At 32.8% G+C, this 27,197-nt stretch overlaps 1 protein-coding gene across 2 annotated transcripts in view; it reads left to right on the top strand.

Annotated features, from left to right (window-relative positions):
• Positions 1 to 27,197, top strand: part of LOC145241513 (ATP-binding cassette sub-family A member 2-like) — a 215,184-nt gene that overhangs the window by 186,704 nt on the left and 1,283 nt on the right. For both annotated transcript variants that reach the window (XM_080104553.1, XM_080104554.1), the window contains exons 39-48: positions 1,056 to 1,188; positions 3,124 to 3,244; positions 7,194 to 7,265; positions 8,507 to 8,613; positions 10,325 to 10,466; positions 16,154 to 16,288; positions 19,971 to 20,074; positions 20,603 to 20,807; positions 22,044 to 22,181; positions 26,201 to 26,374. In XM_080104553.1, the coding sequence (XP_079960679.1) occupies positions 1,056 to 1,188; positions 3,124 to 3,244; positions 7,194 to 7,265; positions 8,507 to 8,613; positions 10,325 to 10,466; positions 16,154 to 16,288; positions 19,971 to 20,074; positions 20,603 to 20,807; positions 22,044 to 22,181; positions 26,201 to 26,374 (1,331 nt within the window). The remainder of the gene's footprint in view (positions 1 to 1,055; positions 1,189 to 3,123; positions 3,245 to 7,193; positions 7,266 to 8,506; positions 8,614 to 10,324; positions 10,467 to 16,153; positions 16,289 to 19,970; positions 20,075 to 20,602; positions 20,808 to 22,043; positions 22,182 to 26,200; positions 26,375 to 27,197) is intronic.

Here is a 27,197-nt window from a genome sequence, read left to right as displayed (position 1 = left end):
CTACACAGATGGCTCCAAAGAACTAAAAAAAGCTGGAAGTGCAGCCATATCTAACAACATCATACTACAAAAACGTCTCCCAGACAACTGCTCAATTTTCAGTGCTGAATCAACAACCATAGACCTAGCTTTAGACATCATCCAAAAAACCAAGTCAAACAAATACTTAATATTATCTGATTCACTTTCAGTCTTAACGTCATTATATAACAAAAACTTGAACAACCCCTTAATTATAGACCTCCTGGAAAGAATCACCTCCCTTTCCAAAAACACTGATATCATATTCTGCTGGATTCCCAGCCACATAGGACTCAAAGGCAACAAAAAAGCTGATACAGCAGCAAAAAATCTTTAAAAATGAATATCAGCAATACAAAAGTACCTCACACTGATTACAAACCCCTAATCAACAAATACATCACTTCCAAGTGGCAGGAGTCATGAAATGCCTGCAAGAATAACAAGCTCCAGCAGGTGAAGCCCAACCTCGGGAAAAGACAAGAAGAGAAGAAACAGTAATGACAAGGCTTCAAATAGGACACACCAGGATCACTCATACCTGTTAAAAGGTGAAGAGGCCCCATTCTGTATGTCATGTCATGAGCTTTACACATATCCTGATAGACTGCGTGGATCTCCAGCAGATATGAATGAGGTACTACTGTGAAGGTAGTCTAAAAGATCTTTTTCACGGATGGATCCTGGTAATATCCAGAAATTCCTAAGAGAAACAAGATTATATAACAAAATCTAAAACCCTAATAAACAATAAACAAACATAACCAAATAACCACTTCAGAAAAACCTAAAACCCAAATAACAAACAAAATACAACCAAACAACCTTTCCAGCAAAATCAAATTACCTAATAAACAACAAACAAACATAACAAAATAACCTCCTCAGCATTAAATGACCCACAAAGGTTGATATGCTGGTTAAATAACCCAGTCATCCATTCATCCATCATCATTACATCCAACAACACTCACATAATAATAGATTGAAAAGGTTTATTTAATTTTTTACTTTTTTTTCTCTTTGTTTTCCAGGCCAATATCAATTTATGCGATCTCCTTTTGAGTGGGATTTAACTGCCAAAAATCTCGCTGCCATGGCTGGGACAGGATTATTATTTTTTATAATAACTTTACTCTGTGAATATCGTTTCTTTATTAAGTCAAGGTAACACTTTTCTTTTCTTTACATTTTTCTATCAAAAACTCTTTGAACTAAAATCCATTATCAGTAAATCCTAGCTTGTTATGAATATGGAATATATCCTCTGGTATAGCCAGGACCATTAATCTATAATATAAATCTCACCTGTCTGTTTAAATGTATGTATGTATGCATGTATGTTTGTATATCTGCTTAAAACTTTCGATAGAGGCAACAGATTTTCACGAGATCGATATCATTTTGAAGCTCGACACTTCAGACGATAAATATCGAAAAATTAGCCAAAAACATTAATTCCTTCACCCTCAAATGGGCATTTTTCTACAGCGGTGGGTCGCTTTTTTCACCGATATTTTCAAGAGTCAACCACTCTTTTTAATTGACTAACCTTAATTTAAACATTTGTCACTTCCAGATTGACGATGGGCGCAACAGCAAAGACATCACATTTTTTTATTTCACATTCTTTTCCCTCTTCGCGGTATGGGTTCAAGCCTACCTGCCTTCTACCACTTTTTTTTTCTCAACACACATCTCTAAACACCCGGGCAATGCCAGGCACCCAGGCTATAAGTTAAACCACCTCCCAAGGGAGGAAGTATTCAGGGAATATTAAATTCACAAGTGGTTCCCAGTCGCTTGTATATATCAGTTAGAGGAGATGACAACGTTATGTTTTGGTAGTTCTTGTAGGAAGATGTTGATGTCCTCCTACATAGTGTCTACTATTCCTAAATGGTCACCCATCTGGTACTGACCAGGCTCAACATTGTTTAACTTTGATGATCTAACAGGAAATGGTGTATCAATGTGATTATGGCATATATGTGGCATATGTCATCCGGTGCATTACCAATAATGCATGCTGTACATAATCTTGTAATTCCTACTAATAAGTATTTCAAAAGACATAAGTAGTTAAATATGTTGAAAAATTTAACTTAATCCAATCAAAATATACACATAAACATGAAAACCTCTTCCTCCAACTTCGTCTTTGCTACTGCGTTTTCAAAAATATTTTGCCATGATGCTGTGTTCCACAAACTGCTCTACCTCCTACTAAAACATTCCCCCCCTCACACCTTCCTCTTTTTACACATTTACACCAAAACACTGTCATCAACCAATCATCTATAAACATACACCCAACCTTCAGCTTACCACCGACCCAACTTCCTCTCACCCTAACATTACCCCTCACTTTACCTACAGAATATTTGAGAATTTCTTTTTCTTACCACTAATTCCAAGGGTCGTTCCAAAAGTAATGCATTCTATTTTCTAACTAAAAAAAAATAGGCAAAGGATTAGTACCATTTAAATGAGCGATTCTATTTATTTCTACATTGGCACCACCATTCTTAATACATTTTTGTCAGGAATTCAATGACGCATTTGTGTGTCTTATGCACTTTTCTGACTAGTTGCTTTCTTAGAATCTCACACCGTCAATATCTTCAACAGAGATGAAACTTTCAGGTCATCAATGCATAAGTTCAATCATCATAACAATGCGGTCTGCAATCCCGTCTGATCTCTTCAAGTGAAAAAAAAAAAAAAAATAGGAGCCATTACTTTTGGAACATCCCTTGTATTTTGACTTTGTTTAAATAAATGCTAACTTTGACAAAGTTTCATAACTGAAACAAAATATCAAATGAAATCAGTATGGACTTGTGTTCTTTTTGTTCCATGCAGTTCTTCATTTATTACCCTTGTGTTTATTTTATTTATATCCAAAAAGTTAGACACAAGGTCAAGTGTGGGTCTGATGGAAGTGTTTCTGTGCAACAAACTGAATTCAAACTTGCGTTGTTCACCATTTAGCAGTCATTACCCGATTATATCTTTCACATTGTCTTTTATGTATATTGTTTTTTCTTCCAACTGTAAAATGAACTAATGCTGTATCAACTGACTTTTACGAATTTACAGGCGAAAAGATGTTGTTTCAAATGCCAACCGAGATGAAGATGTTGATGTTGCTTCTGAAAGGCGACGTATTATGAGAGGTTTAAGATCGAATGATGTCCTCTCTTTAAAAAATTTAACTAAGGTAAAGAATTTTGTTTCCTAGTTTCAAAACTAACCTAAACATACATAAGTTTGATATGAGTACATTCTAAGATGAAGTACTGTTGGCACATCTGAGGAGGTGCCGTTCAGAGTACTATTGCTTTGTACAAAATCAACTTAGCTATTCTAGTGAGCGATGATTTCTTTTTATTCTTTACTGCTCTTTTCTCACAGAAAAGACTTTACCAGTCTTTACTATCATTTCTATGGAATGTGCTCAACTAAGCTTCAATCTTTGATTCCACCTTGTCAGACATTCACAGCAAGAAACCACCTTTCTCCTATCATTGCAAAGAACTTTTCTTTCTTTCATCATGGAATTTCATGAACAGAGCTTCTTTCTAAAAACTTTCCATCTGTGGAAGACATTATCACAGAACTGCTTTCCTTGCAAACTACAGCATGCTCATCTACAAGTCCACTGTCACTAAGCATTTGTTATTATATGTTTCCATAACTTTTGTAAATAATGCATGAGTAAATTTTATTAATTCCAATTATCATTTTCAATCCTCTCATAATATTCTTCATTATTCAACAATCTATCTATCTTTGTTAATCCCTATCCTTGAGTGGCTTTTGGTCTTCATAGGGAGTGACTCATTGGTAAAAAGAAAAAGTGTGAGACGATGGCCATGTCTGAGAATTCAGATGTGGAGAAAGTTTATATGGATGGCGAAGCTGTTTAGGTTGTACAGAAGTTTTGTTAGTTTGGTGAAATTATTGAAACATAGAACAGCTGGTGTTGGTGTGGTAACAAGAGTTGGGAGTGGTTAAAGTTCAGAGAATTTGTCATTATTAACCAGCATAGTGTTACTGAAGAGAAGATCTATTAGGCATGGGTACACAGTGTGATGATGTATAGAAGTGAAACCTGACGTGGAAGGTTGAAGACATGCATTGCATGGTAATAAATGATATGAAACTGATATGATGGATGTGTAGCGTGAATCTTAAAGACAGGTTTAGATCTGATGACCTCAAGAAATTTTTGCTGTTTTGATCAAGTTGAAAAAATGTATGAGAATGCTTGGGTTAGTAGATGTAGAACAGTTGAGGTAGCAGTTAGTTGGCAGGAATAGACTAAGGAAAACATAGGAAGAAGTTTTGTTCGTTTTTTTTACATAGGTGTCACCACTTATCAAGACCAAGAGGCCACTCAAGGATAAGGGTTAAAGAGTGTACAGTAGAAATTGGACAATATAGTAATTGTTAATAATAGAAATTCAGTAAATTTGTTAACTTAGATGAAACGGTTCATCAGAAACTTGTTTACGTTAGACTTGAAGACAAGCAGATGGTAGTCAGCTGGAAAACAGGAAAACGGAAGACAATTCCACAGGTGTGCAATTCTAAGAAAGAAGCTTTGTTCTTGGAATCTACATTTAGGTTTAGAAACAGATAAAGAGTGGGGGGGGGGTATTGATAGTGTTTTCAGCTAGACAAGTGTTTCTTGTGAAAGTTAGGCGAGGGGGGACCATGATTTGCTACTAGTCTCTCGCTCCTAGACAAGGTTCAAAAGAGAGTCGCCAATCTGATAGGCCCCTGAACTGGCATCTAAGCTTCAGCCTCTGTCCCATCAACGAAATGTTGCATCCCTCTGCCTGTTCTACAAGTATTTTGATGGTGAATGCTTTGGCGAACTGCAGATACTTGTGCCCCCATGACGTAGACACCCTCGACAAACCTGACAGACAGCTAAATCCCACCCTCACACAGTAGAGATCCCTAGATGTAAAAGATCTTTCTACTCCAGTAGTTTCTTCCCCAGAACCTCTAGACTCTGGAATTCCATTCCAGGTCCCTGCTTCCCCAACTGTACTGACATGCAGAAGTTCAAGTGTAACGTGAACCAACATCTTGCTGCCCAAATCCCAACATAATACCCCAGTAATTGTTGCCCCTGATATTAGCACCCTACACCAAAGTGGCAATGTGCCTTGTTTGGGGTGAAAATGTAATTAAAAAAGAAAAAAAAAGATCATTAATGTAGATCAGGAAGTGAGTTGGGCCCAGGATGGACCCCTGAGGGACTCCAGCATTAATACTGTGAGCTTCTGATTTCTACCCATCAACCACTACTCTTATGTCAGAGAGAAATGATTTAATAATTGAGAAGACATTTCCAGCTATACCGTAGCTGAAGATCTTGTGAAGTAAACCTTTATGCCATACTCTATCAAAGGCCTTTGATATGTCAAGAGCAATTGCCCTAGAAAGGTAGCCTCCATCGAGAGATTCGCTAATCCTATGAGATATAACTATAAGCACATCTACTCTAGATCTAGCAGAACAGAAACCATATTGCATGTCACTAAGGTTATTTTTGCTGAGATGGTTGATTATTAGTGATAATTATGAATTTCAAAGAAATAGGGATAAAGATCTAGCAGAAATAAAGTTAATTTCTAAAAGCTGTCCAACACCTGCCAACCTGTAAAATGGACGTTAAATTGATGATGTTGATGATTAACAAAAGATTACGATTATTTTGATTCATGCTGACATTTTTTTCACTTATGGTCTGTTTTTTGTGCAGTAACAGTTGCACTTTAAGGGTAGAATTATTCAAGCTATCTCTCAGAACTGATTTGGAGAGGATGGATTCTCTTGTCCAAAAGTAGGAAAATTTATACCATACATGTGCAAAAATTCAAAATGAGGCTCTCTTTCTATTTTCTGGGTGATCTCTCAAGACTACCAAGTGTGGATTGATCAGCCACTATGTAAACTCGGCATTCACAAACCCTGGTAGCAATCAGATTAGACTCCTTTTTCTGGTAGCAATCTCTCAAACTCTCAGAGGATCATGACCAACATAAAATAAAAATCATAATTACTTATATATTGTGCACATATCTTCTTTATCTATGACCCTGGTAATACTCAGGTCTTTCTTAGTGTAAAAATGGCGAGGGGAAGGAGCATTCAATCATATTCAAACTATTTTTCTCATATTTCTCGGTACAAAGACTTATACTTTAGTTTTTTGGGAATGTAACCAAGGAGCTGGCCATGGGCATCATTATGGCATCACCAGACCTCTACACATCATTGATTGAGACATTAACCTACTCTTTCTTTGGTACTAATATCTGTTCTATCATATGAATTACCATCATATGTTTTGTAACCTATAGATTACAACATGGTCATTTTAAAATTGAATGTCAACAACTGTCATGTTATCCTGTGAATTAATTATTCAGAATCCTTTCACAGTACTGTTTCATCATCCAATTGAAAATATCACTAATTTTTATTCATGAGTGGCTTTTGGCCTTGATAAATAAAGAGCCAAAAGTTTATATAAAAAATGCACATACATTAAGAAATGGATTTATGTTCAACATATTCAGGTAACACTGGGAAAGTCAATTTGCTGAAGATATGATTTTCGTGGTATTGCCCATTGAAAGAATGCATGAGTGTTTAGTTTTGTAGATGTAGAGCAATTGAAGTAACAAGGTCAATTCACAGGGCACCAAGGAAAACACGGGAGAAATAATAAGGATAGACTTGAGAAAAATAGGGATGAATAAAGACCTGGTCAGAAATAGGTTACTTTGGAAATCAATTTCTAAGTCATCCAACACATGCTACCACGTAAAAAAGACGTCAAACTGTAAATCTTGTTAACTCATATCCTCTAGTGACATTTGGTTTTGATAAGTGGTGAACTATTAGTATAAAAAAAAGTTCCCTTTTTACGTTTGCCTTTGATAAACTTTGGATGTGAGAAAAAAATCTAAAAATCCAACTGTTTTTTACTTTTTCCTTTGTTCTTCTGAAGACCATCATACGTGTTATCCATGGTACAACAGAAAATGAAAAGGTTTACTTGAATATGTGGTCGCTAAACATTTTACCTTTAGTTTACCAAGTTGTTGTGCTTGGATTTTTATTAACTCCAATAAATTTATTTCCAGATGTATGTAACTCAAAAACTTGGCCGGCATCTGGCAGTGGATCACTTGTGTCTTGGCGTTCCGGCTGGGGAGGTAAGTAATGGAGACTTTCTAAAGAAATGGATTTGCATTTCAGAAAATATTTAATATTGCAACTTAATGCTCTACGTATCAATTCAATACACTACTTATCTTTTATTCAGTGTGGATGTGCACGACTCTTTCTAATGTATCATCAGCATGGCAAATAAAACTTAGTGGTTAGAAAATTTTTGAGATGAGGATTAATAATGCGTATTATTTGAACTATTATTTTCATCCAGACGTTATTCTCACAACATTTTTCCTAATTAAATCTTCAATCTTCATCAGATGCATCTTGTCAAACTAAGAAACCTTTACTCTTTTGTTTATAAGGACCCATCGCACAACAGATAAAAATAATTTTCTGGAAGCTGAATGTTTAATCCTTAACATGGCTGATACTAAGAATTCAATTATGAGTTACTTAAGATTTCTACTTGGTCAGGGCTGACAGATCGAAAGCAAACTACCCTCACACATTGAATAAAAGGTTCTGTTCTAAATTCAGTTAACATCAGATGAAGAAGGACAGAGGTTACATCAGCCAAAAGTTTGTGAGTTAACTCCCTTGGATTTATATTGGCGATATCTCCCTTGGATTTATTCTAGCCAACATTATAGAATTCATTCTCCTATGCAAGAGTCTAAAATCTCATTCTTCCCACTTGCAGAATTAGAACAAAATCTTATCCTCTTTCTGACATGTCATTTAAAACCATTAAATATGGTCCAACCTACTGTTCATCTTTGCATGGTTCTTACAAGCGCTGACATTGTGCGCATCACATTCCTTTCTGATAGCAGTCGTATAGACTCCCAGAAATGCACAACAAAATATAACCTTTATTCACTGCTTATGCATAATTCTCTATTCACTGCTTATGCATAATTCTCAAATGTGTTTTCTTCATTGTATTTGGGGAATTAATGTATTCATTCTTTAGCATTATTGTCTGTTCTTTCCTTTTATGCATTTTATATTGTGTATTACCTTACATGTTTCTGTAATCAGTTTTATATTTTTCTTTACAAAAAAAAAAAAAAATTGCTTTATCTGAGAATAAATGTGTATGTAAATCCATTTCTTCACTTTTGTCATTTTTTTTCTTCTAACAATCTTGTGTGATAACATGATAACATAGCATACAAAATGGAAACCAAAACCTGAACTTTTCAAATGCATAAAATAAATTATGAATTCTTGATGCTCTTTTTTCTTTTCTTTTTTCTTTTCTCTTCTCTTTTTTTAGTGTTTTGGTTTACTTGGTGTGAATGGAGCTGGCAAAACAACCACATTTAAAATGCTAACAGGAGATATAACTCCAACGAGTGGTGATGCAGAATTGAATCATTACAGGTGAATATTACAAAAAGAAAATGAAGTTATTTTGTAAAAGAAATTTGTTTGCATTATTCCTAATTTAGAAGTATTGTATTTTTTTTTTTTTTTTTTTTTTTTTTACAAATTTGATCTAAAGCAACACCCGAAGGAACAGATACATTTTATGTTGATGCAGATTCTGGCTTTAATATTTTTATTGTTAAAATTAACTTTCAGGGAATTCTAAAAAAAAATGAAAATCTGTGCAATTCAACCTAAATAAATAAAATAAAAACAAAAATACAGAAAAATCTTTATAAGTACCCACCATGGAACAAAAAAATGTGGTATTCCAAAAATTATATAAATTGATCTAGTTGTTTTCTTTATAAAGAAAATAATTTTTTTTAAATTGTAAGTGATTAATGTGAAATTGTTAGCATTACAGGACTGATCTTGCAAGTTTGAATTATTATGAAGTTGTCTACCTTTGTTTCTTTTGAAAATAGTGACAAGTGGCGGTCCCTTTTTGCTTACTTATAAAATTTTATTTTACTTTTGGAATATGACATCTTTATTCTGTGATAGGTATCTTCATTATAAAAATTTTTCTGTAATTGTTTTTTGATTTAGGTTGAAGTGTGGACTTTCAGCAAAAACTTTTCTTGGCAGTTAAAGCAGCTTATCAAAACATAAATCCACTGTACAGTATTTATGACTTTTTCGATCAAATATGTCATCATCATCATCATCTAATTGTACTTGTATTGTCGATCTTTTTGACACTTACTCTATCTTTCTCCCAATCCAACTTCCAGCACTTCAAGTAGAATTCTTATTTTCTCTCATTTGAGAATTAAATTTCCTTCCCTGTGCAAAAATACAAGAGATAACAATGCATTCTATCATGTGTAAAAGTTCTCATGAATCATGTACAGAGTTTATTATTTTGTTAAGAAAATATAATTATGTTTAATTTGTTTCAGGATTTTTTAGATGAAAATTAGTTGTATTATTTTGATTATTTCGACTACTGTTCTCATCCTGGTTATTAATTATACAATTTTGGCTGATGTAACCAACCTTTTTCAGGTGCATCCTTTTGAACTTGTGAATCTTTGTTAAATCCTTTATTCAATCCACAAGTTAAGATTGTTCTCATTCAGTCAGCCATGATTGGTTAAGTAAATTTTTGTTCTTAGTTATGAACTTGTGGTGCAATGGATAAAAGTGTTGAGTGAGAATCAGTTCTAAGTGACAACTTTCTGGAGGCGAAGGTGATAATAAGAATAACATAATGCTTTTATCTAATCATGGCTGATGGAACAAGAACAGTCTACTCGTGTTGATCAAATAAACGGTTTGGCATAAGTTCCCAAGTTTAACATAAAGGTTATCAAATTCAAGGAGATGTACCTGAAGAAATTTAGAGGTTACATCAGCTGAAGTGTGAAAATAACAACCAAGATGAGATAAGAATCCTAAATATACATTTTACTATCGTTATATTTTTATTTTAATCTTTATAAAAGGAACATAAAGATGGTGCAAAACTGTTTTGTTTGGAGAATTAATTTTTCCTGTGCCGAGATGGGTATTAATCACTGAAAATTATTAAAAACTAGAACGTTTTCTATAATCTTCAGTGATTTTTTTTTTTTTTTTTTTTTTTTTTTGTATTTCATGTAACGTTTAAAATATTTGCTTTTAATTTTGTTTTTGATTGTTTTAAAACCTTAAATTGCAGTATTTTAAAAGACTTGCATAAAGTACAACAAAACATTGGTTACTGTCCACAATTTGATTCATTGTATGATGAACTCTCTGCCCGAGAACATCTTCAACTTTATGCTCGCTTACGTGGTGTGCCACATAAAGACGAAACTAAGGTTAGAATTTTATATCTTCTATTCTATCTATATAATGAAGTAAAGTTAACCTGCTTGTTGATATGTCAGCATTGACTTCCTCCTTACAAAATCAATATTGGATTCTGACTAACAGGTTTATTTGTTGAACCGTTGCAGCCGCTTTTTGAAAGAAAAGAAATTCTATTTTAATATATAAAGTAGAGTTGATCCGGTTTTTTTTTTGCTTTTTTTTTAAAAACCTTAAATTATATGTTCATTTTTTTTTTTTTTAAACCTTAAATTATATGGTCATCTTTTTTTAAACTTTAAATTATATTTTCATTTTTTTTAACCTTAAATTATATGTTCAATTTTTTTTTTTTAAATTTTTTTTTTAATTATATGTTGTTTTTTTTTCTTTTTTTTTTTGGGTTTTTTTTAAACCTTAAATTATAGGTCCTGGATATGACCTTAAACTATATCCAGTGGTGAGGCCCAAGCTTGCGGGCTTTGGGGAGTGTGGAGCCACCCTTTAATTGCCATTGCTCCCAGGTCCACTCTGACCCAGAGTGGTAGTACCTGTTAGGGTTCCAACTATGGGTTAAATAGAAACCAACTTGAAAACAACAAATATATTCTATTAAAAAATTTTTCTCCAAAATCTTTGGATTCAGCATTAACTAACCTGAAACGGGTTGATATGCTGTAAAACAAAAACAACCAACCACCCAACCTTAAATTATATGTTCATTTTTTTTTTAAACCTTAAATTAGATGTTCATTTTTTTTGTTAATCTTAAATTATTTGTTCATTTTTTTTTTTAAACCTTAAATTATATGTTCATAGAAATTCTATTAGATAAAGAAAGAAAGGAAAGTTATTTTCAATCATGGTAGAAGATAAGGACTTGCTCTGAATGTCTTATTGTGAACATCTCCCAATGAGATTGAATCCCATAATTGTCCAAAACAAAAGATCATGTGTAAACCCTGACTGATGAAAAGTAACTGCTGTAACTCATGGTTACACCCATATTTTGCTGGATCACATCAGATATTAGCTACAAAGAAAATTTCAAAAGGACAAGCAAGTTTGAGGAATAGCAACAATTTTATTAAAGTACATGACATTGAGTCCTTCTGATTTTTTAAGTTACAATGTGAGTAAATGCTGTTCATCTTTCTTTTGACATTGGCAAAACTATTAGGCCGAGGGTTTTCGCAACTTGTTTAGAATTTATAAGTGTGGCTCAGTGTCATTTGAAATTGAAAGATCAAAAAGTGATAACTAGTCCTCACACCTTCAGCTTATAACTCAACAGATTTATTTTCAGACCGAGTTATTATGTGATATTAATATAGAAATCACCCTTTTGATGTTTAAAAATACATTTTCTTAAATATTTATTTTTGCAGTTGTCAAGGGAAATAATTCATGACATGACTGTTTCTTTTAATGTAAAATAATTTTTGTTTTATTTAAAAAAAAAAAAATTCTAAGCATGTATTAGAATAAAAAAATCTTTTACCTAGTTTCCTGGTATAAAATTAATTGAAATAAATAAATGGTTTCATTTTTATTGTAAAAAAAAATGTAACTATTTATATGGGAGCCATAAAAGACAGATAAAATGTAAAAAAGTTTTTTAATAATAATATAGACAACCTTTTTGTTCATTATTTTCAATCGTCTCTATTGTAGCAATCTTCCTAGCTGGAATAAGTATTTTCAGAATGAAATTAAAGCTAATTACACTTTTTAGTATAAATAATATGTCACACATATAAAAAGGAAGAAATCAAATTTAAGGGCAATGCTATTAAGATCTAAATTTAGGAATCACTGAATCTTTTTGTTAATATATGAGAAAACGTTTCCCATTTATATACGAAATATAAAGTATAATCAACTTCTTGCTCCATTTGAGCGTTTCATTTTTTCCCTGTAAACTCCAGGGGATCATGAAAGGAACCCATTTGACTGTGGTTGATTCATTTATTTCCTGTTACTTATTATAATTATGTATAATTCCTATGATAGAATAATAACAATGATAGAAAACAGAATGTGGTGTGATGTGTGATCTATGGGGAAAAAGAGATGATTGTGTTATCATCAAACATGAAATCTTGAGAATATATAATTGTAATCTTAGCTTTTGCCATTTTGTTTAAACCTCTTTTTTAGATTATTCAGATATGAATACAGCAGTGAATCAACATACTGGAACAACCTTCTTATTTATCTAATATTGTGCCATGTGATTTTTTTCCTTTTTTCAAAAGTTCAAGGAGATACATTTTGAAAGTTTATAGACTATCAAGATATCTGTAGTGATGGGTTATCCCAGAAGAATCCTTTTGACAGTACATAGAAGCGAACCAGAGAATGTTGAGAAAGATTCAAGCAGGGGGAAAGGGTACTTTGACATGGAAGCCATTTAATTTGTTTGGGCTTTAAAAAATTGTTTTTTAAGTCACATTACTTTTTAAACACACCTCATGTTTGAAAATTGTGAAATTCATTTTATATTGATCTAAATGATTCTTTTTACCTTTGCTAAATTAATTTGAAGTGTTTTATTTATTTAGGTTTTTAGAAAAATAGTTGAAAGTATGAGAAGGAAGAAATCGTCAGTCCAAATCAAATATTGATTTATCAGCTTGAATGCTGTTTAGGTCTAAGGTTTTTCTTCATCAAAGGTTTTCCAGAACATAAGAAATATTTTTATTATGATTATCTTTAACATTGTGGATAATCATGGTATTAGAGTGATACAAAAGCATTATCATTTTCTCACATATGTTAATTTTATATATGACTAGCCCGAGTGTTTGGAGGGGTGTGATGAGCAAAAAAAAAAAAAAATGTGGTAGTAGGCAGGCAGCTCGAACCCATATCGCAAAGGAGGAAAAGAACGTGAAAAAAAGTGACATCTTTGCTGTTGCCTCCATCGCCAAACCAGAAGTGGCGAAGGTTTCAATTAAGGCTAGTCAATCAAAAATATTGGCAAAAAAAGTGACCCCTCCCTGTAGAAAAGTGCCCAGTTGAGGATGAAGGAATTAATGTTTTTAGCTTGTTTTTCGATATTTGTCGTCCCAAGGGTTGAGCTTCAAAACGATACTGATTTCGTGAAAATCCGTCACCTCTGTTGAAAGTATTAGGCAGATATACATACATACATTTAAACAGACAGGTGAGATTTATATTATAGATTTCTGAAATAATTTATTGATATATATAGCCATGTTATATATCATTTTTTCGCTCTATCGAATCGTGTTATTCGTTACCGTTCTCAATCTCTTCATTCATTTTTTTTTTGCAGTTTTTTTGACAGCATGGACAAAATTCAAATCCACACAATTTTTTTGTTCCAGTTCAAACGAGGCTAAAAAGCTGCTGAGACAGCTTGTGATATCAATGATGCATTTGGCCCAGGAACCAGAAATTTTGCAATGGTGATGAGAGCCTCGAAAATGGAGATGGTTGCAGCTGTCCGACTGCGGTTGATAACAAACATTTGAGAGCCTTAATTAAAGCCGATCCTCGCAAAACCACATAAAGGTTGCTGTTGAACTCAAGGTCGACCACTTAAAGCAAATAGGAAAGTCAAAAAAGTTGGATAAACGGATGCCACACGAAAGGTGTTTTCTACTTTTGTTGCTCCTTCTGTGCAACAAAAACGATCCATTTCTTGAGTGGATTGTAACATGTGAAGAGAAGTGGATTCTCTACAACAATTGGCAACGTTTGGTTAGATGCTGGAGAAGCTCCACAACACTTCCTGAATCCAAAATTGCACCAAAAAAAAATTTATGGTGACTGTTTCGTGGTTTGCGGCTGGTCTCATCTATCACTGCTTCTTGAATCCGGGCGATTGACGAAATGGACCAGAAACTCCAACGTATATGCCTGATATTGGTCAATATGAAGGGACCAATTCTCCATGACATTTGCCCGCATGTTGCACAACTGACACTACAGACCTCTCACTCACTGATTATCACTTTTTCATCATCTCGACAACTTCCTGCACAAAAAATGCTTCAAAAACTGAGATGATGCAGAATTGGCCTTCAATGATTTCATTGCTTCTAGAACATCGGATTTCTATGCTAATGGGATAAATAAACTTGTTTCTTGTTGGCAAAAATGTGTCGATTCTAATGGTTCTTATTTCGATTAATAAAGTTTATTATGAAAGGAGTTATGATCTTTTGAAGTTGAACGTCAAAAAACAACATTATTTTTGCACCAACCAAATATTATCTAGATACAAATACATTACCCTAAAATAGAAAGTGAGTGTGGACTGTGCTTTATATGTTACTAGCGGGGGGTGCCCAGCATTGCCCAGGTGTTTGGAGATGTAAAAGAAGAAAAAAAGTGTTGGTAGGTAGGTAAGCTCGAACCCTTGAGGTTAATAGGCTGATGACTTACCGCCAAGCTACACTGGCAGAGAACTGAAAATGTGTGAAATGAAACGATTAAAAAGTGATGTGACAGGTACGTGAATTAAATGAGGTCAACCATCATCACACCATAGGGAATGAAATGCACTTAACTTTGACTGCAAGCCAGTTTCTGCATATGTTGTTTGTTTTCCCCAAGATGTTTGGGAAAAGCAGCTCCCCATTAAAGGGGAGTGTCGTAATGAATAGCAGTTGTCTGATATGACAAATTTTGGCCACATTTGATCAAACTTTGTTGCTTTCTGGACGTCCCGAGTATGAATGCCAGGGAGGCTAATTTTGCTACGGTTCGGTTTCGCTTATATAGGACAAAGCCAAAGAAACTTGTGGAGAGTAAAAAATATTGCGAAAATAGCATGTAAAAGTTGGCCAAATAAAAGATACATACCACCCCCTTTTGTAAATCTTAGATATTATAATCTAAGTAACATATAAAAGGTTCTAAGAAACAGTAAGCCCCAGAGTGCTCCCCCCACCAACATACACAAAAATGCACACACTTCTGTTTTTATATATATAGATTAGCTGGGCTACCACAACTTTTAATGTTAAAAATAAATACCCGTAAGGTGGGCACAAATGCAAAAACTAACAGTTCAGAGACAACTTTCTAACCCATTAGGCTACCACAATATTAATACCTTGAGGTTGAAAATTTATGTAATTAACGTATCTGACAGGTGAAGTGGTTTATGCATGTACACATGTTGAAATTATTTAGAAAGAGACGATTTTACGTGACCCCTCACCATCATATTCTGTTGTCGTTAAGATTAAAATTAATATTTTGTTCTAAATTTCACATATTATACGTCCAAGAGAGTACCAGAATCATACGTATCTGATTTGAATTTTATAAGTTTTAGTGAGACATACAAACACACTAACACGAATTTCTCATTTATATGATAGAAGATTATATATAATGTTGTGTTTATACATATATATATATATATATATATATATATACCTTTATGTAGTGAAATATTTTTACCCAGCATTTTCAATGATTTCAAACCAATCTGTTTCAATAGGATTCAGACACCACATATAGAAATTATTTAAATTTAATTGTGTTTCCAACACTGGTGATCCCAAATGTGATTATTTTAAAATGTCAAAATTTTAAGTAAAGAAAAAGCTGTTAAACGATAATTTCATATTTGCATTTAATTTTAGCATTGAAAAATAAGAATTTGTTATTAAATTCTTATCTTGAAATAAAATCTTGACTTTTCTTTCCTTTTTAGGTTGTAAACTGGGCATTAAAAAAATTAGCTTTGACTGAGTTTGCAGATAAGCCATCTGGCACCTACAGCGGAGGAAATAAGCGTAAACTTTCAACAGCTATTTCACTGATTGGCAACCCATCCATCTTATTTATGGTAGGTGAAAGTTATTAATCTAACACTGATATTATCAGTTCTTCATAACTTCAGGTTTTTTTGGGGGGGAGGGGGGGTTACCAATAATTGTTTCTTTTGTTTCTACCAAAAATGGTTTGGTTTATGAAGTAAAGTGGTTTTTGCAAGGGGTATAAAGAATAAATTGGATAAAAACGCTTCTGTCTAAAGCAATAAATATAATTATCTATTATATAATTACAGCTGAAAACAGAATTACTTTGTAATGAGAACAAATTGTAACCTTGAAACGCCTATTGAATGTTGGGCAAATGTAGGGCTTTCAACAAATCCTGTGTTTTGGTGTCTTGAGTATGATCAGATTTCATATTGAAGATCCACTTAATCATGGATTTGTCATTGTGTGGCAGTCAGGTGATATTTTGACTGACAATAATGATAATAAGTAAACTTATTATAAAATTAAATACAGTATGAGTACCAGTAATTAAAAATATTAGATTAGCTTATTATTAATATATTTATATATTTATTGTACGAGACCATGATTTCCGGTTGTTTGATCAAAATTGTATTTGGCATTTAAAATTGTTAATTTTCCTTAATTCTCATGGTGGTTGATGCTGGCCAAGAGGTAACATTCCTAGTAAATGGAATCAGAGGTGTCTTTTGTAGCTGGGTTTGAATCTTCGGACCAATAGCAATTGTCACTTCCTGTACTGATGATTGCAAAAGCATGGACCACTAGTGTCTGTAAGTATAAAAATAATTATATATAAATGGTGGTCGCATCATCCTAAGCATTCAGACAAAGTTAAAATGTTGTTTTGACTTTGTGATCAACAAAGCAATCACCCTACACACTGATGATTCCCAATAAAAAGGTGAATAAGAATTTAATAATATTTATCTATACTCCTATAATTTTTTTCTTTTTTGTGTATTGATGTTCATATTAAAAATCCTTTTTCCTATTTATTTAAAAAGAAAATACAACTTTGTTATATATAGGTTGTGGAATTGCATATTCTTTTAAACATTTATTTTAATTAATTCCCTATTAGATTTTTTGTTTTCTTATGGGATGATCATCTTTAGTTAACTATTACGTGTAATTATGTTCATGCAGATATTCTACATGATTTATACTTGCGTAATATTTGCGTAAAAAGGTTATAGTAAACAAAAACCTCTTTCTATATATATTTATCTATGCGTATATATATTTGTTTAAAAAACTTTGCCTACCAAACTTTTTTGTCAGTTTTTGGTCTACAGACATAAAACTTAATATATAGGGTATTCAAACCCATGTGAAGCTTTATATTTGGATTTTAGCTAGGGAAAATCGGTGCAAAAGTGTGAAAATTAAAAAAAGAAAATGGAATTTGCCCGGTGAAGGTCGAATGATGACATTATGAATATGCATGCATAACGTAATAGTTATTGGTTCATGTTTTAATTTTTAGCCTTGTAGAAAACAGGTCTTCATAGGTTAGTCATTAACAACCAAAGGAAAAAGTAAATTGTAAGCTGAATGTTTTTTGTTTTTTTTTAAACTTTTTAAATCATTACTTTTTATTGGGTCCAATAAGATATAATAATAAATACAAAATCTGCATTAATCAAAATATCATATTTAAGTGTATTTTACGACCGGGCAATGCTGGGCGGCCTGCTAGTGTATATATTTAAGATTAATAAGAAAATTGCCTTAAAGCAATGGTATAAAACAACAGTAATTTTATAGTTATAAGTAGCACTGCTGTAAATCTATACAAAATTAGATTTAAAGCTCCAAAATTCATACTAAAATTGTCCATATGGACCCATGACCTAATGGTTAAGGCAGTGATTAACAAGTTCTAATTGAGAATCTTCTGGGGGTTGAAAGTTCAATCATTACTAGAATCAATAATAACTAAGAATAATATAAATTAGTAGTTCTATCCAGTCATGGGTGATAGAATGAGAACAATCTACCACTGTGGATTAAATAAAGGAGTTAGTTTGAAATTGTGTACAGAATTTGATGTAAAGATTATCAAGTTCGACTAAAAGATTCCCAAAATGTTTTAGAAGATGCACTTGAAGAATGTTGGACGTTACATCAGGTGAAACGTTAATATAACAACCAAGATAAAAATTGTTTGAACAATCCAAATGATACTAAAGCAGTTTATAAAAAATGAATAATTAACAAATTTTAGATGTTTTATTTAATGTCATTTAATGCATAAATGTGTTATTTGGATTGTTTCTAGTTTACTCTAGTTTACTCATCTTGATTGTTATTTCATGTTTCGATTGATGCAACCTTTGACCTTTTTAAAGGTGCATCTTGGGTTAATGTTACACATGGGACCCATATGTTGTATGCAGTCTACGTTGCAAAGGAAACCAAGACAAAGAATAACGCAAACTCATTTTTTCATGTAACAACATTTATTTCCTCCTCATTCTCCTGCCATGCATGACTTCTCATTACATCTGTCACGTGATCTTCGTTCTAACGTGCTTTCTCTACTTTTTATAGTCTTTTTCCTTACAGTGATGTCATTTCGTATGCATTTGCATATGTACATCTATGCTCTGTTACATTGGTTATTTACACAGAATTTTAAACTGAACTTAAAATTGAATGCGAATAGTAGTCTGAATAATTCAAACAATACAAATTATCAATCCTCATCTCAAAAATTCTGAAACAAAATATGGTTTTGTAATCTTATGTAATTATAGAAAGATAATTCTAGTTATTTCATTTTTAGTCTGTGATCAAATAAAATTTTATGCTTATACACAAGGGACTAATGTTAAATTGTATTTTTTTAAAATCTGAAATGAACAAAAATATAATATCTTCTGAAGTAGAAGCATTTCAAAAGTACTGGATTATCTTCCACAAAATGCAAGCCATGGAATCATTAATAAAATCCAAAATCCTTTCTGCAATTTAACCAAATTTGGTAGAAATAAATATCAGTCTATATCTGATTTGTTGCCCTGGAGATGATTCAGTGATAATAAACGTCAATGTTTGTTTAAGTACGCAAAATTTGTGTGCTATTTTAATGGTGGAAAAAGGGACATTTGCTATTCCAAACATCTAGGACAGTAAGGTGAGTAGTATTGGTTTATACAAATAATTTGTTTCGCATAGATATTCATGGCAGCAAAGCGAGCCGCAGCAATTATCTAGGATGCATGCATTTTGACATACAAAAAACAACCAACGGCAATGTCAAGGTCAAACAACCGGTGTCACTTGAAATGTGTGCCAGTATTCATCTTCTGTTACAGGGTGTCTATTCTTTACTTGATCCGAAATTTTTATTAGCGAGATTTTTAGAAACTTATTTTAAAACAGCATGAAAAGGCTGACAGAAATAAAAAGAACAAAGCAACAAAAAGTAATATTTTGGAGTGTAAGGATCACTTATAAATTTCACACAAAATGATCATCAATTTCCTAATCACCTACTTACGAAAGTCCATAAGTTGGTGATCATTTTGTTATATTTATATGCAAATGTGGTCCCCATCTCTAAACTCTAAAATATTGTTTTTGTTATTATATTTCTTTTTCCTGCTAACTTCTTTAGGTTGTTTACATGTAATCATCTAAAAATATTAAAATTGCATTTTTATTTTCATAAGAATTAGGTACCCAACATTTTGTATTTCTATTTTTATTCATCAGGATGAACCCACAACTGGGATGGACCCTCATTCAAGACGTTTTCTTTGGAATCTCATTATTGACTTGGTTAAGTCAGGTCGATCAGTTATCCTTACTTCACACAGGTAAGGTATTTTATTGGTATCTATCCGGCATTGCCCAGGATCCAGTGAAGTCATTTTAGTCTTTAATTTTTATTTGTTTGCATAATTTTTAAACTTATCTGGAAGAATGTAAAAAAATTAGTTCTAAGGTAGACAACTCCTACTAGATTCTTCAATCGAAAATATGTATTATCTGTTTTACTGAGTTTTTTTTTTTTAGTTTTAAGTGATTATTTAAAAAGTTTCATATTACAAATTGTCTGACCCAAACTCGGTACTTTTACTATTTAACTTGTAGTGAAGTATGTTATTGCCAATAACATGGTACAGCAATAGCAAATGAAAATTGGCTAATGAGAAGAAAATTTTGATTTGTCATGTTATTTGGAAAACAAATAACTTTGTTAAAGTTCATATATTTAGATCATTTAAATTGTTTTAACATAATTTTATTTTGTTTGAAGTTTTCATTTTCTGTTTGAATATTTTGCTATTTTTTACTTGCAATAAATGTAATCACTTTTTCATGCATTTGTTGATCTGTTTTAGCATGGAAGAATGTGAAGTTTTATGCACCCGTCTTGCTATAATGGTAAATGGGAGCTTCAAGTGCTTAGGCAGTATACAGCATTTGAAGAACAGATATGGAGATGGCTATACGATCACGATTCGTGTTCGTGGACCAAATTATGAGCGAGATTGTAACAGTGTTCGACATTTTGTTGAGCAGAACTTTTCATATGCAAAACTTAAGGTCAGTATCATTTCATTTCCGTTTTTCATTTTTCTTATATACACATAAAAAAATACTATTCTTCTATCAGAACCTCCATTGAAAATTCCATGCTGTTTTTTACCTCAATTTGTATAATTTACTGTTAATTTAGTTTACCTTTTGAAATAGTAAATGTCTGTCAACTTCCATAAAAATAATTATCATTGTCAACTAAATATTCTTTAAATAAAACAAATACATTTCTTTATTTAAAATTGTAACAATTTAATTCATTTTGAAAACATCTTCTTACTATAAAAATAATTGTCCGCAAAATATTCTTAAAATTAATAAAACAAATATCATTTTTTGAAATGTCTTTATTTTAAACTGTATTTTTATCAATGCGATGATAGAATTCAATTTTCAAACAATTAATTTTAAAAGTAAAAGTCAAAATTATTTTACATTAGTGACAATTACCATTTTTGTTGATTGAACAGTATGTTTTTTTTTAAATGTTATCCTTTTTTTTTTTAATGTGATCTTTTTTTCTTTTTTTTTTAAAATGTGAAAGATGATAATGTGTGTACGGACATGAAGCATTTTATGATATAAATTACTTTTACTGAAAAAAAAATTTTAAATATCAATAACTTGATCAAATATTATGCCAACTTGACAGATACGGGGAGGAGACAAAAAGCATTCCTTTGAGTATCTTTCCATCACTCTTAATTGAAAGATACAATTTTCCCTATGCAGTGCGATCTTTACAAACTGAGACAGCTGAGAAAATCATATATTGGAATACATATCTGCTGTGAAGATCAGCATATTTTGATCATTTGCAGCCATCATCTGATGCTGCAACATGGCTTCAATCTGTTGCCAATTCTGTTATCAATGATGGTGCAAATATCTCAATGCAAGTCATATCACATATCAATGATTTTCCATTTGAAGAGAGAAACATCGTCAAACCATTTGACAGAGGAATCAATGAGAAACCAACAAAGTCCAGGCTCTACTGGATGATATCATTGAAAATGCTATGTCTAGGGAACTTATGAGTGCTCCTCCTGGTATGGAGCTCATATACATCAACCAACTAAATATGATGGCACTTGTAGATATCGGATATTCTTGAAGCTTACGTTTGCAGATTTCAAATTACAAAAATGAATATACATTTAACAAATCTTTCTGAGTTTTTCTTTTCTTCTTTTCATATTATTTTTTCTTTTATATATATTGTTTTATTTTTATTTCTAGGTTCAACATTATAATATGCTTCAATATGAAATAAAATCTGAAGATGTTGCTCTTGCCTACATCTTCTCTCAACTTGAAGACGCTCAAAGAGCATTGCATATTGAAGATTATTCGGTCAGTCAGAACACATTGGATAATGTAAGGAATTTCAAGCATTGTTGTCTTTATTTTTTGCCTTTTATTAAAATAGTTTGAATTCAATATCAAGTTCTTGATGTAAAATAGAACATATTTATCAAATGTAAAACTAGGTCAAATGACTTCAATATTATCAAAAGGAAGAATTTTGTCAAAGTTTAAACGAATTAATGCATAAAAATAGACAATAAAATGATAATTTACTCTGAAATAAGAAACTTTGTGTTGACAAAAAAGAAAGCTGAAATTAGTGTATATAGCAGAAAACATGAAGCAAAAAATTCTTCATTAACCAATCACTGATGTAGTATAAACATTTCTTTCCTATTATTTTTTTTTACATGGGAGTCACCACTTATCAAGACCCAGAGGCCACTCAAGGATAAGGGTTATTGCATGGTCAGTAATCAATGCGATAATATCATAGTAATCATTAGTAACGGAGATTTAATAAATTGGATTACTTAAGGGGGCGGTTTATCAGGAATGTGTTTATGTTGGACTTGAAGACATCCAAGTTGTAGTCTGGCATCAATTGAAATGGATGGCTCTCGTCTTGGGGAGGCTCTATGTTTTGACAAGCTTCTGGGTTTGACCTTTACTCCTGATCTGAAATGGAACACGTACATCAAATCTGTTGCCAGGGACGCTAGGAAAATGGTGGGATCCTTCTACCACTCCAGTAGATATCTCACTACTGATGCAATTCTCTATCTGTATAAAAGCCAAGTATGTCCAAGGATGGAGTACTGCTGCCACATCTGGGCAGGAGCTGCTAAAAACAGCCTATCCTGCCTTGACGGAGTACAAAATAGACTTTGTGGTTTGGTGGGGGGATGCCGTTTTCTCTTCTCTGCAGCCTCTCTCCCACAGAAGAGACGTTGCGAGCCTGTCTTTGTTTTATCGTTATTTCCATGGCAGGTGCTCATCTGAGCTCCAATCTCTCGTCCCCCCTAGCCAATCTTTCACAAGAAACACCCGTCTGGCTGAAACTACTGTTAATAATTTTCCCGACTCTTTATCTGTGCCTAAATCCAAACGTAGATTCCATGAGCAGAGCTTCTTTCTCAGAAGTGCACGACTGTGAAACTCTCTTCCGTTTGCATGTTTCCCACCTGACTACAACTTGGATGTCTTCAAATCCAATATAAACAAATTCCTGACAAACCGCCTTCTTAAGTAAGACACTCTATCAAATCTCCAATACTAATGATTACTACAATATTATCTCATTGATTACTGTACATGCAATAACCTTTATCCCTGAGTGGCCTCCGGGCCTTGATAAGTGGTGACCCCCGAGCCTTGATAAGTGGTGACCCCCATGTAAAAAAAAAAAAAAAAAAAAAAAAAAGGTGGGAAACGGGCAAACGGAAGAGAGTTCCACAGGCATGCAGTTCTAAGAAAGAAGCTTTGTTCATGGAATCTACGTTTTGATTTAGGCACAGATGAAGAGTGGTTTCAGCTAGATAGGTGTTTTTCATGAAAGATTGGCGAGGGGGAACTCAGACGAGCACTTGCCATGGAAATAACGATAAAACAAAGACATGCTCGCAACGTCTCTTCTGTGGGAGAGAGACTGCAGGGAAGACGAAAGGGCATCCCCCCCCACTAAGCTACAAAGTCTATTTTGTACTCTGTCAAGGCAGGATAAGCTGTTTTTAAAACAACTTCTGTCACAATTGTTAATCAGACTCATTAAGACTCCTTGAGATTTAGACAGTAATCCTAGAGAGTTTCCCTGACACCAATGAAGAAAGATTTTCTCTCTCTTCTGCCTTTGTCAAAGTTTTCTTTTCACTGAAAATATATTGCTTCAAGACTTACTTTATTATTTTGTTTACTGTGACAGTGTATTAATTTTATGCAACCTGTACCCAACAGTGTAGGTTGCATAAATAAATGTATATCATTGTTTGACAACCATTTTGTTGTTACAAAATATAAGAATTTGTCTTGGCCTACTTTCCAGTCGAACAGGAAATACATGTGCCAATGTATATGTAACCACCAATATACACAATTAACCGCCAAATAATGCTTCCGTCTACACAGCTGAATCAAATGCCATAAAAGTGGCATTCAAAAAATGGAAAATATACAATTTTCTTAAACTCTTTGACAGGAATTGTGAGAGGAAACTTAAATCACCCTTACACACACATATACTATTGGAAAGATGCCATTGTTTGATGGGAATTGGCAGAATGGTAGTCTTGGCCTACTTCCCAATCATGCAATTATATCTATTATAATCAAAGGTATGACAGACTTACAACAGAAGCAATAAATCTTCAACTTCCATTTACATATTACCAAACTAAGATCATGCAATACATGAAAAGAAAACAAGGTAATGTTGCTGTATAGTTAACAACTGAGGACAGAAGGCAGAGAGTTTCCTAGCATTCCTGAAGAAAGACGTTCTCTCTCATGCCACTCTGTCAACTGGATGCCTGAGCACCAACTAATTTCACTTGGAGATAAACAACTCATAGACTTTTAGCAGCACACAAACTTTATTGCTTAATATCTTTCTTCATTGTGACACTGCCCTAATCTTTGTTAACTTACACCCAACATGGGAATAAATACATAACATTGTTGTTTATAAAAATGCTTTGTTTTCCTTTCATTTGGTGTTTTGTTGTTACAAAATATAGGAGATAAAATAATTATTCTTTGAACATGTGGCAGCCATTGTTCATCTTTTTGTTGTAGAATGAAGATGGTGCCTCAAGATCGTCTGCAAAACATTGGCCGTAGATATTCATTTTATTTGTAAGGTTGCAAGTTTTTACTTGTGACACTCAGAGCAGCAAGGCATATAAATTCGGGAAAGGTTTGGTTTAGAATACACATAGTTTTACATGCCCAGAAATGACGTTATTATTATTATTATTGCTTATGGATTTGCAGTTCTGAATTTAAACACATCCTTACTTATTAAAGAGGCAGAGAAGATGTTGATTCCTGTTAGATTTTACCAGACGTTCTCTCTCATGCCATTCTGTCAACTGGATACCTGCTGAATAACCCCAATACAACCATAACGTGGAAGGTTTGGGTTTTAAGATATCTGTTGTTACAACAAGAACAAAGAAAGATTAAATAATCTATGAAAAGGGTTGCATCTCACTTGTTATTTGGGTGACTCAAAAAGGAATGTAATGCTGAAATAAAACAAGTTGCATTATATATGTCTCTCTCTCTCTCTCTCTCTCTCTCTATATATATATATATATATATATATATATATATATATATATATATATATATATATATATATGTCTATGCAACTCCTTTTATTCTAGTTTAATTATTCATTTTGAAATTAATAAATCTATATTAGTGTTAAATGAATAGTGTGTGTTTTATGTCAAATTACTATTTTCTTGATTAGTTTTATTAGACAAGAGAAAGGAAAATAGCCTTCTTTTACTATACTATATTATGTACGGCACAATCACGTTGACACACCAGTTCTCGCCAGATCATCAAAGTTAAGCAATGTTGAGCTTAGCCAATATCAGATGGGTGACCATTTGGGAAGGCGAGGTGCTGTATATACCACAAGGTAAAATAGCAGGTTGAGAAACTGGCGCGGTTTATCCTTCTCTCGAGAGTAGATGAGACTCTTTTAAGCCATGGAGACTCTTTTAAGATGTGATGGTGTCACAATAAAAAATACCCTTGATAGCCTTGACAAAGCATCAAGTATTCGCTACCGACAAGAATTGAATTACACTACAGACTCGTGTAGTGAGTTCAATCTCGGCTACAGCCACGCTGGATGGATGGACCATATTAGACAAAGGAAAAATAATGAGAGCCTTCCTTTACTATACTAGATGGAGGGAAGAGGGAACTTTTGCCAAACCAAAAGTTATTTTCAGAATGATGAAATATTCTTTCATCTTTACAAAGACAAAAATTTCAGTTAATTTTGAGGGTTTTCTTTTTTTTTTTTTTTAGCAGCATGTCAATCTCTCGTCACTATAACTCTATTTTCGTTGTAGGTGTTCATAAATTTTGTCAAACAGCAGACAGAAATTATTCAAGAACTTGAAGAAAATAAACAGTTGACAAATCCCATTAACAAAACTTGTGAATCACCCAGAAACAATCGAAACAGTGAAGATGCATTGGAAGTCGAAGCTGATGAAGTCACCTACAGTTTTGACCAAGATAGGGTATGTTGTGGACATGCTTTTTTTTTACATTTGTTTTGTATGAATGTATATCCTTCATCCAAAAAATTGTTTTTAATTATCCTTTACCAAAATTTTGAATGATATTCCTCGATATATAAAGGACCTATCTGTATGTTGTAACTTGAAAAACATCCCTGAATTAGGTATATTTAACCCCCAAAAAAATACCTAAAATTTACAAAAAGATCATTCATTCTTTAGGAGTTTAAAATGGCCATTTATACAATTTAATTTTATCAAGAAGTAAACATAATATTTTATGTTATAACGTCAGCATTTTTTTAAATTGAAATTTAAAAATTAGTAGACGCTAACTCTTGATTTATCATTTCTTTACTATTGTCGTTATTACCAGCATTTCTTTGCAAACAAAGGGGGTCTTGGTTTTAGTAGTGCTCAAGAAGCCTCCTTAATTTTATCTTTGGTGTTTTAACTTTGGAGACTCCTGAGTTTTCTTTTTTATTCATTTACAATTTATAAAAAAGCAGAAGGTTCTCCTCCAGAGGAAACTTTGTTTTAGTGCATTGGAGGCCTCCGTAATTTTATAAGTGCTAAATATCCTGGATAGTATAGGTGTGTTTAAATTCAGTGTTGTCTGGGATAAAGAATTTCTCTGACCTTTCATCAAGAATTTCGTTATGTTCTGTTCTACTTGACATTGTCTAGAAGCAATAAATGCATTGCATTTAAAACTGAAAGCTTCAGTAAATGATTTACATTATTATTTTCAACACAAAGAGAGAGAGAAATGGGCAGAACAGAGGAGAAAGAAAGGGTTATGAAGAGGGAAAGGAAAACCGGG

Source organism: Euprymna scolopes, chromosome 20, assembly GCF_053919585.1.
Source record: "Euprymna scolopes isolate OS-2025 chromosome 20, ASM5391958v1, whole genome shotgun sequence".
Classification (NCBI taxonomy): domain Eukaryota; kingdom Metazoa; phylum Mollusca; class Cephalopoda; order Sepiida; family Sepiolidae; genus Euprymna; species Euprymna scolopes.
Note: the sequence above shows the minus strand (reverse complement) of the source record. Positions and strands in the feature narration are given on the sequence as shown.